The sequence below is a fragment of the Gopherus evgoodei genome, chromosome 2, assembly GCF_007399415.2.
Source record: "Gopherus evgoodei ecotype Sinaloan lineage chromosome 2, rGopEvg1_v1.p, whole genome shotgun sequence".
Lineage (NCBI taxonomy): Eukaryota > Metazoa > Chordata > Testudines > Testudinidae > Gopherus > Gopherus evgoodei.
This window is the reverse complement of record NC_044323.1, coordinates 27,705,077-27,721,446: the sequence shown is the minus strand read 5'-3', so window position 1 is coordinate 27,721,446 and position 16,370 is coordinate 27,705,077. Positions and strand designations below refer to the sequence as shown.

Sequence of the window (16,370 nt, the reverse complement as noted above, 5' to 3'; positions counted from 1 at the left end):
TATACAACACTGTCTATATTTCAAATTCAAGCAGGGTAGCCAGTACGTCTCAGTTGACATCACAGTGTAGGTTGATGCAAGAAGCCTGGATTTGTGACTCTTGCATGTTTGGCTCCAGGCAGCAACACGAAGGTGCATCTTCTCAGTAAGGCAACTGAAGGAGGGCACAGCAAGTTTAATCCACACTTCAACGCTTCCAGTTAATAGAGAAATCCTCAGCCATTACTATTACTGCATGGGTGAAAACTGATGCTATACTACATAAAAGACAAGCCTAGAATGAAGGGATAAGTAGAATATTTAGGAACCACAACTTGGGGTTTACATCCTGAGTAAACCAATTGAAAAAAAAAACTGAAAATAAAACAACATTCTCTGATTTCTTTGAGTTACAGGAATCCATAATTGTTACTTGTAAAATAGTAAGGGGGATTTTTAAGTAGACAGTTTACCCTGAAGTATCCAGGTCAAACCTAGTGACGGTCACTAGAGATGAAAAATAATTACCATATGATGGCCTCTCTGCAATGAGCTGGTTACCTCTGTCTAGTCTTTATTGCAAAAGGGGCCAAGCTACCCTTATTGGCATTCTCAAAGAGACAGAGAAGAACGAACATCCAATCTGAAACTATCCTCTCATTATTAAAGGTGCCCCTTCAGGTCAGGGTTGTGACATTTTGACAGGGCAATGAGTAAGCAGACTGAGTCAGTGTTTAGAACTGACAACCCAGCATATTTCACACGTTACATTTACTTAAAAAAAAAAACACAACCTTAACTTCAGCATGACAAAGGCACAGGACCATATATGCCAGTGGTTCTCAACCTGCATCCTGCAGGCCACTTGCGGCCCAATCAGCACACAGTTGCAGCCCATGTGACATCCTCAGGGCCATATAGGTAGTACATATGTTGTATGCATTGTTCAAGCAGAATGCATACCTAGAAGCAAATGAGGAAGTACATTGATATTTAATGAGACTTCTCTCATGCTTAAAGTTATATACACAGTAGAGTACCTTGCTGAATCAGGCACAAATGCAAAAGAAATGTCTAAATTAACTTTCCCTGTATAAGTTCTTCACATACAGACACCCCCCACAAACAAAACTATCTCCCCTTATAAACGAATCATACTATGTCTCCTAAAAGCTGAACAGAAAGAGAGAAAAAGAGTATTATTTATGTTTCTATTTTTAAATACCCTGGAGGTGTTAAGATGCTACTGTGTGGGGTGGAGGACGAATGACAGGCACACAGATAATGGAGATAGTATGTATTTATCAGTAGAAAACAGGTGACACAAAAACAGTAAACTATCAAACAAGTGATTAAAATTCAATTCATGCTGTTCTGCCAAGAAGCCATATAGAATATCACCCAAATTCCTAACATAATTTAGGTGCATCAGTGTCAAAGTTCCCAGGAGAACTGCACCTCTAGCCACCACATGGCTTCAGGTGGAATCATGTGTTTAGCTCTTCCTTTAGACTTACCATTGTCTGGGCTGGGAAGGCCCACTTTTCTTTAGACTCCCTCTACAGAGTGTCTGTCTTGCTCTTTCTGTCTCTCCCTCTCACAGTCTACCTATCTCCCTAGACAGCTTCCCACAAGTGAGCAACACCTTTGTGTTCTTCTCATCTCCAGGCTCCTAGCTTTGGTAAAACAAGGCCTGCAAATTGTTGGGTCAGAGAGACTGGATCTTTGAAGCTAAGATTTCCCCATTGTCTTTCAACTGTGTTCTGGGGTATCCATATCTAGTTCTACTGAGTTGCTTTCCTCATTGGTCTTTCTACAGCCCCAATCAAATTAAATCAGTACAGTTATATAGGCAATTCTAATACACTACCACAGTCATACAGTAACTTTATCTCACCTCCTAGGTCACACACAATGTTCATAACATTATTAGAGCTCAGTATTTGTAATGATTGCACAGCAATTCCATGTCTGTCACAATCAGTAAAACAGAAAAATCTTTAATAGCAGCTCTGATTACATCTATTTTTCTTCGGGTTTTGTTGCAAAATGTCTTGATCACATCACTGGGATTTTAAAATTACAGTGTGTAATTACAAAATAAAATTTTACTAGGATGTTCTGTCTCTTAGTTGGGGAAAAGCACTAAAAATAACTTTCATAACTGTTGATTACACAAAATATTTTTATTTCTCTACGCAAAATATAAAGTAATGCTAAAACTGTTTGCATGCCTTTATTACATCATTTTACACCATAACTACAGTTTCCATGCAGCCTAAACTATAGTTAAGGCTGTAAAACAACCAATCCATTTTCATTCATTAAGCTTTCTGAAATTATCTCAGGGAAATGAAACTTTCCACCACTCTGTCTGTCAGCCCAAAAGTGGGGTTCTGGGAAAAGGTATCATTTTTGTCATTACCCCCCTGGGTTTTTTTTTACTGAAGTCTGACAAAAAAGAAACCATTCCTCCATGTTCAACTTGTTTGAATAGGGTAAAAAAACCAAAACATTTTTGATCAAATTCACCCTGTGCAGAGGTCCCAATATAGGGCTCAAGTAGGATGTAAGTGGTGCTAGCCCCTACAATAGATGTCCATACACTTTATCATTGCGTTCTGGTTGGGCCAATATTGCTGGAAATCCCAATCTAAATTCTGAGACCTGATGCATCTGCAATTCAGACTGTAACACAGTTGCATGGCCCAGCCACATCTGTTGAAACCAAAACCAATCCCTCTCCCTGTTCACACAGCACAGATTGGTGGGTGACAGTAGGGAAATATTGACTATACACAGGACCTCCCTTTATTTTATACAAGGAATTCTCTCTTCTAAACCATCAGTTATGGGGAGGAGACTATGCAGCCCTCAACAGACGTCCCCACTGACAGCTTCAAAAAGGAGCCATAAAGAGTGGATCCAGAGTACACTATACCCTACACCCCACATAGTGATCAGGGATGAGGAAGAAACAGATCTCAGCAATTCACATTCCTTCACCCTCAAAGGAAAAAAAACCAAACATTTTCCTTTTCTTATAAAATAAGAAACTCTTATTAATAAATTCTTTGGGAATCTATCTTTTTTCCACTCCAACCCCAGCAACGTTTTGATTGGGCTCAACTTGCACATTTGCCTGGGCTCAAGGTCCACGTATAAATCAGGATGTGGGCATACATATACCTATATACAATCAAAAGGCAAACAAGATGTGCTTTGCTGAGGCAGAAGATCCTCTCTTTCTATTCTAATTAAAAAGTAAAGCCCTACAATATATAATGGCAAATATAATACTTCACTTTAGTGTAATGGTGACACTACAACCTGTTCAAACTCTCATAGCTAACCCAGAATACTTGAGCTATTTATAGATTTCTTTTTATTTTGAGATTAGTTACCTATTAATATGACATTACTTTTTTTTGGTAGAATGATTGCTATTGTTATCCTTTCTAGTGAAGTTGTATTAACCTACTGCTAATATAGGACATCTTATTTTCTGCATGATTCATTGTTTCTGAAACCTATCCACATAAGCTCTCAAATCTAATAAAAACCTTATTAATTCTAACCACTGGTAAAATAATGTAATACAGAAATAAACTACATGTCAAAATTGCAATTACTCTCATTAAACAAAGCTTACAAGTTCTATTAATGCAGGAATGCTCAGCTCAGATGCAGCATCAGGCGTTCATGGAGATCTTGCTTTTTACCCAATATTAGAACTGGATGGACTACGGAATGTACAGCTAAAGTGGCAGAATAAGCAATTAGAGCTGTGTGGAGAACAGAAATTCTATTCTGCGAAGGATTTTCAGATTGCAAAATCTGTTTTCATTTCATTTAGGAACAAAAACTTGAAAATCTCTAAATACTCCACAAAAGAAAATGTTTTAAAAAATGTTTGGGGCCAATCAAAATGTTTACATTCAATTTTGTCTTTTTAAAAATTTTAGCATATATAATACAAAATTAAAAAAAAATCAAAACAAAAATTCATTTCCAAAGAAAAAATTGGAATGTTTCAGCATTGTTAGAACTCCCCTCTCCCCTTCTTTTCCTCAGAAACAAAATGTTGGAGAAATTGATGAGATTTTGCCAATCTTTTCGGTTTATATAGAACAGTATATTCCAATGGAATATGGTTCCATGCATTTTTTTCCAAGCAGCTCTACTAGTGATCAAAAAGAAGGTGACTAGCCTTAGTCAAATTTAAACTCAGCATCCTCCTAGTTTCTAATCCACTGCTGTAAGCATTAAAGATCACATCTGTATCTCCCATTTTTACATACCCACATAGGCACCTGAAAACCAAGCACAATTGGGCTGGAATCTAGAGGAAAAACAAACATGAAATACCAGTGCCATTTTGGGGAGTTCTTTTAAAGAATATATACATGTATGGTATATGCCTACCTTGGAAAATGCATCATGTTAGAAAACATCTTAATTAACACGTTTAACTAATGTGATTTTAAGCAAAAAGGCAAATCATTTTTTAAAATATATTTTTAAACCCTAAGGGGCTAACTATGACAAGAAAACATGTTTTTAAACATTACTAGTCCTTATCTATACTACTACCTCACATTAGAAAAACAGGCTAACTCACACATTTTAAACAACATTATACATTTTCTCAGTGTAGACAAGGCCTTAGCCTAGGAACTCTCTGACACTGGGACTGAATTTCTTATAAGCTCTGCAAAGAACTCTGCAAACCTATGACCCAGTAGAAATTACAATAATAATGATATATGAAAATTGCTCTCCATGCTGTGTTTTACAGCAGCTTAATTTTAACTGATGGGCGGGGGGAGCAGAAAAGGCAAACCACTGAGATCTTCTGTCTTTACACTTGTTTAGATATATAATTAGGAATTGAACTGCTTTGATTATATTAACACTTGCACCACTATATTTCCACAAGGTTCATTAGTCTAATTATACAATTAAACTAAACTCAGCCACACATGCTAATATTTCACTTCCAAGTATAAATTACAACGAATAATAAAACTGGAAATAAGCATAAATGTTTTACTGATATCTAAATTGTCTGAGTTAGTCTCTGAAAATGTGAACTCCCCACAATTGCCACCCAGCTGTATGGAAATGATCATAATTTATCTTAATAAAAGCTGACAGTGTAAACACCATGAGCGTAATAAGAACATTACACTGAATATGCCAGAATATGGTTCACCTATCACTGCCCATTGCACACATGCGCTGAAGTTATTCACCTGTTAACTGTGATCCAGTTGCAATTGAATCAACTGAGACATAAATGAAAATAAATAGTCAACTAAAACTGTTTAAAGAAAGTAACCAACACACAAGGCAATGACTAGAGTAGAAGTATTTCTATAAAACAACTACCAGTTCTGAAACAAAATAACACGGTCATCGGTACACACAAAACTGTGCAGTGATGAAAACTGACACATAATATTGGCAGTAGAACATAAAAGCAATACCATCATACTAGAAAGTGAGGCCCTGTCCAGTCAATTAAATGGTCATAGCTGACAGGCCCAAAAGAAGAGACAACCCAAACCCTTCCTACAACATTAAAATATTTGATTGCCCCACCCTAGTGGTGTTATAATAGTGCTCAACACTTTCATTCTAGAAGCTCAAGCTTGATTTCCATTCTTGGATTCTCAGTTCTCAGATTGGCTGGGATGATTAGGTTCCATACGATCTTTGGGAGAAGAAGGTGAGACAAAGAATGCCTTGGGTTACTCAACGGCAGTCCATCTGGATAATGAAGAAATGGGATTGACTGGCACCAAAGGGAGGCTCTTCCAGTCATTTATGTCTTTGAGAATTAAAGCTACAGTGCAGGGCCTTGAGGATGGAGAATCAATGAGAAGAATAAATGGGGAGGATTTTCAATGCTCCAGTGGAGACACAAAAAACACCCATGTGGCTGCAAAAATTAAGTTTGGCATAAAGGAATTTCAGTACAACAATGGCTACCAGATGTTGCTTCAGTTTTCTTTGTATCTTAAACAACTAAAGCAGCAAAACAAAGGAGTAAACTTTACTGAAAAAAACAGTAACAAATTTTAAAGTGATTTATTAACTTTGGAACATAAAAGGGACTTAACACACATTGGAAATGAAAAAAATATGATAGAAAAAAGCACTGTGGAAGAGAAAAATCAATCAGAATTCTTCAGTATGAGAACTGTATGTATGTCAGTGTCTACCTTCACATAAATGCAGAGATTATTTACACACCAAAATCTGTCAAAGTAATATTAAGGTTGTAATTTAAGATGACAAAAGTAAGGAAATTCATGGTTCAGTCTGTGCTATTTTATCCCTTCTTCAGGAGTTCCCAAAATACCTTGCAGGACCCAAATACATAAAGATTACAGTAAATCCAGACCAAGTTAGACTACCTTATAAGACAGACTTTGATTTATATTGCCTACATTTATAGACGATAAATGGGATGTGGTGGAGAACCTGATGTTTGGATATGACTTGCACTAAGCAACCACCAAGGAAAGGAAGACATGAATTTCCTTCCTCCACCTTGGTGAATACATTATATGATTCACAGGTGTCAACTTTCCGATTTCCCCAGGGGATGTTCAACCCCCACGGCCCCACCCCGCCTCTTCCCACCCCCACTCCACCTCTTCCTCCAAGCACATCCCACCCTCGCTCTACCTTTTCCTGCCCCAGCTTCTCCCTCTGCCTGCCCTAGCATCTCCTGGCCACCACTGAACAGCAGATCAGCAGTGAGCAGCAGGCAATGGGAAGGAGAGGAGCTGTTCGGCAGGGACTGCCAGTAGGTGCTGAGCACCCACTATTCTTTTTCCATGGGTGCTCCAGTCCCCAAAAAGTCAGTGCCTATGATGCTAATGACAGGCCAAACTGAGGCACTGTTCATTATTATTGGTCCCCTGCAATGAATCTCACAAACTTCTTGTGACTTCGCAGTATTGCCACATGGAAGTAGGCATTCTGGAGACTGAGAGCGGCAAACCAGTCATTATAATCTAAGGAAGAAAGGATTGACGTTAGGGAAATCATGCAAAATCTTATCTATTTGATTAACATGTTAAGATTCTGAAGGTCCAATACGGGTCTTTGACCCCCATGGACTTGAGTCAGAAATAATCATGAGTGAAGTCCCTCTGTCCTTGAAGAGGAAGTCAAATGGGCTTATTCCCGAGAGCTGACTGAGGACGAGTATGCTGATTAAAACTGGAGTTGGAGAACCCCCTTCTCTCTGACTTCTGCTTCCTCCTCGAAAAATCATGCTGGCTTTGGCAGCTAGAAAAACTGCCTATAATACTGTTGTTTCAAAGGTCTGTAGTGATGTCTGTTGGAGGCAGGGGTATAGACCACTAACGAGTGAAGGGTAGCAGGAGAGTATTTGAATGAAGGCAAAGTTTCAACAAAATTAAACATCAAAGGTGAGGTCAGTCGCTAGGGTTGGTACTCAAGCCAACGATTGCTCCAGCACCAAAGCTGACAGTGCCGAGAGAGCGTGAGACTGAAACTGAGGCTGAAGACTGTAGTGTTGGTGACAGCGTGTGCCAGAACCAAAAGGTGGTACCGAAGGACAAGCCAAGCTCTTGCCATGTTTCTCAGGTGGTATTAGTCTCGATACCACTCAGAGTCTCTGCACCATAGCCGAGGAGACAGACAGACCCAGTGCTGGAAGAAGTGCTGCCAACACAATATATATCGCCAGATCAGTGGCACCGCTATGGGCACCCGCATGGCCCCACAATATGCCAATATTTTTATGGCCGATCTGGAACAATGCTTCCTCAGCTCTCGTCCACTCACGCCCCTTTTCTCTACCTATGCTACATTGATGACATCTTAATCATCTGTACCCATGGGAAGGAGACTCTGGAAAAATTCCACCACGATTTCAACAGCTTCCACCCCACCATAAACCTCAGCCTGGACCAATCTACACGAGAGGTCCACTTTCTAGACACCGCGGTGCAAATAAATGATGGTCACATTAACACCACCCTATACCGAAACCTACCGACCGCTATGCCTACCTTCATGCCTCCAGCTTCCATCCCGGGCACATCACACGATCCATTGTCTACAGCCAAGCACTGAGGTACAACCGCATCTGCTCTAACCCCTCAGACAGAGGCCAACACCTACAAAATCTCCACCAAGCATTCTCAAAACTATAATACCTGCACGAGGAAATAAGGAAACAGATCAACAGAGCCAGACGTGTACCCAGAAGCCTCCTACTGCAAGACTAACGCAAGAAAGAAACCAACAGGATTCCACTGGCCATCACATATAGTCTCCAGCTAAAACCCCTCCAGCATCATCAGGGATCTATAACCCATCCTGGACAATGATCTCACACTTTCACAGGCCTTGGGTGGCAGGCCAATCCTCGCCCACAGACAACCTGCCAACCTGAAACATATTCTCACCAGTAACTGCACACCGCACCATAGTAACTCTAGCTCAGGAACCAATCCATGCAACAAACCTCGATGCCAACTCTGCCCACATATCTACACCAGCGACACCATCACAGGACCTAACCAGATCAGCCACACCATCACCGGTTCATTCACCTGCACGTCCACCAATGTAATATAGGCCATCATATGCCAGCAATGCCCCTCTGCTATGTACATCAGCCAAACTGGACAGTCGCTACGGAAAAGGATAAATGGACACAAATCAGATATTAGGAATGGCAGTATACAAAAACCTGTAGGAAAACACTTCAACCTCCCTAGCCACACTATAGCAGACCTTAAGATGGCCATCCTGCAGCAAAAAACCTTCAGGACCAGACTTCAAAGAGAAACTGCTGAGCTTCAGTTCATCTACAATTTGACACCATCAGCTCAGGATTAAACAAAGATTGTGAATGGCTTGCCAACCAGAAAACCAGTTTCTCCTCCCTTGGTTTTCACACCTGAACTGCTAAAACAGGGCCTCATCCTCCCTGATTGAACTAACCTCGTTATCTCTAGCTTGCTTGCATATATATACCTGCTCCTGGAAATTTCCACTACATGCATCTGACAAACAGGGTATTCACCCACAAAAGCTCATGCTCCAAAACGTCTGTTAGTCTATAAGGTGCCACAGGATTCTTTGCTGCCAACACAATGGACTCCTGCACCAAAAGAGAGTCTGGTACAGAGAAGTAAAGCAATCCTTTGCTGCCTCATAAGTCTGCAGGGTTGCTGCTACCAATAATGCTTGCACTGAAATGGCAGTCACTGGTACCAGACTCAACGGTCTCCCTGCAGACAGTCGACAGCATAGTACCAATATCTTCCTGTCATAGTACCAGGTCCATAGCTCAGCCCTGGGTACCTGAATCTTTGGGTATGTTTACACTGGCAAGTTTCTACGTCACAACTTATACCACTTTTATTAAAACGCTAGAATGAAACCGCTGTTGGGTGTCTAATCTGTGCTCCTTGTGATGCTGGAGCATATCCACATTACCAGCTCTTGCAACAGCAAAGCTTTGTGGCAGCTATCCCATTGTGCAACTGGCCACAGAGTGGTTTGGGAAGGGTTTGCAATGCTTCATGGAGCAGGCACAGCGTGACAAGAGCAGGTTTCCCAACCCCATTGTTTCATGGGCATCCTTTCTACATTTCCAACTGCTTTTCAATTGAAATGGGGGGGATAGTGTGAGACAGGGAGTATGTGTGTAGCGGGGGGTGGGAGGTGGCGGAGAGACAGTGAATTTTGGAGAACAGAGAGTATGTAAGCATGCTGTCTTGTAAGTTCAGACAGCAGCAGGAAACAACCAATCCTGAGGCAGGGGGAGGGGAAAACCCTAACATCAGCCCTGACTCCCTCCTTGGGCTCTCTGCATAGCAATCGCTCTCCTTCTCACACACACATGCGCCTCTCTATTCAACAGCACAAGCATTCCACATTAATAGTTTTCTTTGTGTCCCGGAACAGATCAGCACAGCACACAATGGCTGTCAGAAATGATGCTCTGAAAGGGGAGGGGTGGATGTCTCCAGGGCAGCCGAGTTCAAAACAATAAGCAGAAGCATTATGGGACAGCTCCGGAGGCCAATTACAGCGCAGAAAGTAATTAAGTGTCTACACTGGCAATACAGTGCTGGAGCCTCTGCGCAAATAGCCTTATGACTCTCATCAAGTTGGGATTTTTTTGCACCGCTGCAACTGAGGAGTTTCTGTGCACTAAGTGGCTTGATATCTACAATTTAAGCGCAAAAAGCTGCTTTACTGTGCAGAAACTTGCCAGTGCAGACAAGCCCTTTGGGAAGGCCCTGGAGAAGAAGACTGACTCCTCTTTCTCTGTTAAGAAGAATCCAAGTCCAAGGGTCTGTCAGAGACAACCACATCCACACTTGCAGACTGCATGTGGGTAACTAGGGCATTCACTTGAGAGCCCCAGGGCTGAGGCATGCTCCATGAGGTAGTGTTTGAGGCACAGGTCTCTGGAAATCACCTATCTTTTCTAGAAAGAGCAGCAGATACTGTACCTCGCCTTAATTTGCCTCTTACTGAGGCAATTGTGTGTGGGTCACTATTCAGGGTAGATACCCCACATGACAGGCAGTGCTTATAGCCTGCGAATGCTGTATGCAGAGCACTGAAACAAACTATTAAAAATGAACTTTGAAGTAAAAATAAAATTTAATGGATATTAACTTCTATTTCCAGATAACGTAGGAAGCTAAACTAGCTAACTAAGAAGAAAAAAAATATCCCTATGAGGTAAACTGCACAGCAAGCTCTGACTCAGGACAGGGACAGTGAAAAGGAACTGAGGGGGCTCAAGGTAGCACTGCCCTTATGTAGCCTCAAGAGGGGCCATGAGGAGGTGCAGGGCACACATGCCACTGCAAAGTTTACTGCTGCAGAAAACTCTGGCTCTAGCACTCTGAGGGCACACACATCTGAGTAAAATATACACGTGCAATCACTCAAAGAACAGCAGTGCTCTGCTGCTCCAGGCCTTATTCCCCTACTAATAAACAAACCCACCAGATCGGCAGCCACTAAAAACCCAAATATATGTTTTTTAAATGTCCATTTGCTGAGCCCAAACTGAACACACACAGCAAAACTTCTCTCTGGCCTGATCTACATACATATACACTTGATATAACTAAGGCAATTCAGAAGTGTGAAAAATCCACATCCCTGAGCAACGCAGTTAAACCTACCTAATACCCGCTGTAGACAGCATAAGTCAATGGGAGAATTCTCCCATTGATCTAGCTACCACCTCTCAGGGAAGTGGATTATCTATCCCAATGAGAGGAGCCCTCCTGTCAGCATAGGTAGTGCCTTCACTGAAGTGCTACAGTGGCGCAGGTATAGTAGTGCAGCTATGTCACTGCAGCATTTTAGGAGTAGACAAGTCCTCAGGAAGCAGAGCTTCAAATTAGAGATTTGCAGTATTTCCTTGAGTAGCACATGAATGTTCATATTGACCCCTGCTTCTTATAAGGATCTTAGCTATTGCAGGCAGCACGTCACTTAAGATCATGCATTCCTATCAGATATAACACACAGGCATTAGTGACAGATGGAGCACAGTGTCCTTCACACTACAAACCTTGACTATGTCAGTGACAAACGGAATGTTTAACTGGTTTTTGGGTGGTCATTAGCTTTGTTTGTTTTACAGAATAATACCAAGCATGACCTCCTTTGAAAATTAATGAATTGACTGTTCCTGCCCTCCCTGCCATTCATCTTTCCCACTTCTGTTAAAAAATACAACACATGCATACAAACACGTCTTTTACGAGGTAACATTTCAGCTCTCAATGGAGACATAGGCAAGGGTCATTGAAAGTTCATCTAGTCCAGTTTGAGTGGATGTTTTTTAAGAAGATCATGTCCCCTTCAGAGCTAAAACTATTAATTTTTCTCAGTATAGTGTCCTGACTTGATTTATGTAGACTTTATAGCACTATTATGAACAACACAAAAGCTGACCATCACAACATGGTAAAGTAAATGCTATATTGGTTATTCCATACAACAGGGTGAGCTTTTCAAAAGACTTCCAAACCACTTCTTAGCTCTATTGTATGACAGAAGTATAATGTAATTTGAAGATGACAGCAATGAAGACTATACTCACTACGTTACAAGTAACTTCTCAATTATTCTAAGGACATGTGTTTTTAAAGAAGAACTTCTCCAAAACTCCCCACTGAACAAGTATGTTTGTATGAGTTGTGGTTCTACTGGTGTTATGGGTAAAGAATTAATCTGAAATTCAAAGGATTTTGGGCCAGTGACTTCTTATGTGACCTTCTTCAAGTCAATTAATCATTCAATGCCTCAATTTTTCACTTTTACAATGGAGATGATAATATTTAGCTACCTTACAGGAGTGTTCTGAGGATAAATTCATTCACATACTAAGGTAACGGTAAGGTACATAATACATAACTAAATGTCACTGCATAGTAGTTTTGCTTTGGATAAATCAAAATGTAATTTTTTTTGCAATGTGCTAAGTTCTTATATTTATTGTAAGTTTTATATGGTTTTTGTTAACTGAGAGGGATTTGGGTTTTACTACATCCTCCCTTTAGCAGTTTAAATGGTGGGGTTTTAATAGCTTAAGCATAAGTAGACTGAGAAAGACGACAAGACAGAGGTCAGCAACCTGTGAAAAACACCACTAGAATATTCTTAAATTTGCATTTATAAATTATAAAGACTTTGGGGCCCAAGAGGGACTGCAGCATTAAGGAACTAGAAAATTCAAAATGCAGACAGACTGCAAAAGGAAATAAGGCAACTCATAAGAAGCTGTGGATTGGAAAAACTTTGGCTATCATGGTCTAATTTAGATGCAAGGGAATTATGGGTTGAGATTTTCCTGAAACTTAAACTAAAATTATTGGTACTGTATGTCATCGGGGGGATTATTAAACACAACCTGGTCAGTTTCGATATATGTCAATTAGTTTGATCCATAACTTTATCTCCAGCTCTTTTCCAATGATTAAAGTTCAAGTTCAAAAAGTGTGGCACGCTTTGTGGACATTTGCTTTGATTAAGACAACAAAAATTCCTGGAGCAGAAATAGCTGAAAAATACACTGTCTGCCGTCCCTTTGATGGTTCATAACATACCTGGTGTTCTTAAAAATTAAATCTACTTTATACAGTCATTATGTACATATAAACAGTTTAAACTTTACTTCTTATTCTTGACAACCATCTTAAGAGCTTGCAACCCCTTATCAAGTCTCTACTCATTGAAGTAATTCCACTGCTGGAAAAGACCTACTATGAGTAACAGCTTGCAGGAACAGCTGAATTTTTTTTACATCAAAAAGAAATATTATTTCAATATGAAGTCACAAAAATTACAATATAAAACTAAATTTTTACAGGTAAAATATCTCCCATACACCTCAGTGTACAAGACAGAATTTCAGTGCTCCCCTAGTATAGTATTAATGATGATCAAAAAAATTAGTAAGTTGAATAACCAAAACTAAAAATAAAGTTTTTCATTAGCAATACCCTTGGAGAGCACCTATTCAACAGCTTATCCAAGTTAATAAATATGGTCACCTGTATTTTAGCAGGCACAAATCGAGAATTAAGCTCATGGCCTTTTCAACTGATACTTTTATCACAGTTCCACTGACTTCCTGAGTAGAAAATTCCTATAGAATTTGACAGAAAAATCTCTACATTTTTTTAACCATGTTACAAAATGTATCACTGAATTACATCCTTTTCACTGATTTGTTAGATGTGGTAGGTTTTCAAGAGTAATTTTTATAAAAACCCTATTATTTCTACAAGGACTGTTGATCTAATCCCTACTTTTTCCATGAGGGTTGGTTACATGAAAAGAACTGATTGACAGATGCCAGAAGACAGAGTACATGTGTTTTGAGAGATTATTTAAAAAAAAACAACAAAAAACAAAACCACACAGCTTTATTCAACTAAATATTACCCTGATTAAGAGGTAGCCAACAATTCTGATCTGACCCTCCCATCTCTTCCAGCACAGTCCATGGCCTATATAAAAATGCAAAATCACAGCATGGCATTACCTCCTGTCTTTATTTATGAGGTTGTGATTAAAACATTACCATTCTCATATCTGCTGACTGAACTCACTGAAGATAGGGTCAGGTCACTCACGGGAAGAAAGAATCACCATATTATGGCAGTTTGCTCTTACCTCCTGAAATCCTCAGGGAAAGTTGCCTTCAGTTCAACAAAATTATTAGTTTTGTCACAGTACTACATGTCAGTATAGCTACTGAAGCATAAAGGTTAAAATAATAATCAGAAAAAAAAGAGTTTTTAAAACCATATTCCTCATCTTGCTGTAGAAAAAAATGTCTATCATGTGTGAAAAGCACTTGATATAAATATCTGATACACAGTAAGTGACACTTGCTTCTAATCAATTTAAACTAAAATTGCTGATGGAGAGGCAGATTTGTAAGAACATAATATCCTTTCATTGTGTAATCTAAGAGTACACTTTTTTAAATGTATGTTTGGTCCCTTTTCACCAAAAAAGAGCAGAAATAGTGAATGCAATTACACTTAAAGATAAAGGTAATCTCCTCCTCCCCAAAATAAAATCCTACTTATATTCTTGATGGATTGTCTGCTTTTCAGTATGACCACAAGCTTTAAATCCCCCACAGTGAATAACGATTGGTACAAAAGTAATAAAATTTTCCTGAGAATACATTAATGTTTCAATTAAGGATCCTAAATACTAAAATTCTATTTCTGCAAAGCAAAAGCTATAAATGGAGTGTTCTGTTTACTAATGTAATCCTGAAAGTTATTTTAATGTAAACCACCTGCACAGCATTCATTTTTCTGGAACTTAAGACTTAAGGAATTCTTGCCTTTTGTCACATAATGAAATTTAAGATAGTTGTGGAGAATAAATGCCTTTCTCCAACACCTCAAAACCCCATACTGTATGCTTTTCTTGTTTTCCTTTCAACACAGTGGATACTATTTAATATTACAAATACTGCAATTCTTTTTCTTTCAATCTTGCTTATAAAATGCACATAGATGTAGAATTCTCTGGTTTAAAATGCTGCTACTTTGGTAAATAGTAGGGAAATGATGCACAAATACTATGCTGAATTAAAGGGGAAAAATAACTTGAGAAGGGTCTGAAGGAAATAATTAGTATCTTTGCAATTCAAGTTTCCATCAGGTCACAATACAATTTCCATTATAAATTAAAGGACAGATTCTGCCATCTTTCTTCCCCTAATGTACTGCCTTCGTACTACGTACAGAGTGAGTAAGGGTGGCAGAATGTTTCAATTATTTTAAGTCAGTAAAACTTCCTCTTGAAAATAAACATGCGTTATTTCAAATAGAACCTACAGGCACCTATACAAGAGTAAGCATAACCAAGATAAAACACAGCAAGCTATGATTCAATTAAAATCTTACACAATACATTACCTTCCGCCTCGGGCACTGAAAGGCACTACATGGATTCCCAAAGGCCCGCCGTCATTGGAGACTTCTACGAGCTTTACCATATCACTGTGAGACAATGATGAATGAGGGAACATGAACATGTACCATAAATGAACCAAAAACCCCCATACATACACACGCACAAAACAAAGGTATTCCAGAACTTAAGCAATGGTGATGAAAGCAATGCTGAATACTACATACCTGAATATTAGTCTGATGGCATGAAAGGAGATCAATCATCAAAAACAATTCCATTAATAACTCAAATGAAAAGTGAACTAATCCTTTTGGTAACCTTAAACAGCTACATGAATTACAGACTGCACAATGGCACAGTTTTATATTTATATTGTTTGGTTTGAGACTTTTTGTTAAATTTAAGCTGTCTTGTCTACAGGCAAGTGGAGGATTTTTTATTTCTTTCAATTTGTGTGTCAAATATGGATCAATTTTTCTCAAAAACTATAAAGGCTGTTACTGACCCTATCATAGTTTCTTTAGCTATCCCAGTGAAAGCCTGCTCTAGTCTTTATTGTTAGTTTAAGATAATGCTTAAACTATTTAACGAGGACTGTAAGTTTTAAATGGTAAACTTCCTTCAGTTTTGGAACACACTAACATAATTTGGTGTTTTGTGTTCCCATAATTTGCCTACAGTAAAACCTCAGAGTTATGAAGTGACCAGTCAGCCACACCTCATTTGAAACTGCAAGTACACAATCAGCAGCAGAGATAAAAACAAAAAAGCAAACACATCACATTACTGTGTTAAACGTAAAGTACTAACAAAATAAAGGAAACGATAAAAAAAAGATGCAACAAGATAAGGAAACTGTTTCTGTGCTTGTTTCATTTAAATTAATATAGTTAAAAGCAGCATTTTTCTTCTGC

General features: G+C 39.2%; 1 protein-coding gene across 11 annotated transcripts in view; it reads right to left on the bottom strand.

Moving 5' to 3' along the window:
• PARD3 (par-3 family cell polarity regulator) overlaps window positions 1-16,370 on the bottom strand; it is a 648,004-nt gene that overhangs the window by 275,628 nt on the left and 356,006 nt on the right. For 7 of the 11 annotated variants that reach the window (XM_030550179.1, XM_030550184.1, XM_030550177.1 and 4 more), the window contains 2 exons: window positions 15,681-15,692; window positions 15,459-15,542 (listed from right to left, as the gene is read on the bottom strand). In XM_030550179.1, coding sequence (XP_030406039.1) covers window positions 15,459-15,542; window positions 15,681-15,692 — 96 coding nt within the window. The remainder of the gene's footprint in view (window positions 1-15,458; window positions 15,543-15,680; window positions 15,693-16,370) is intronic. The other 4 variants (XM_030550178.1, XM_030550186.1, XM_030550188.1 and 1 more) reach the window with 1 other exon arrangement.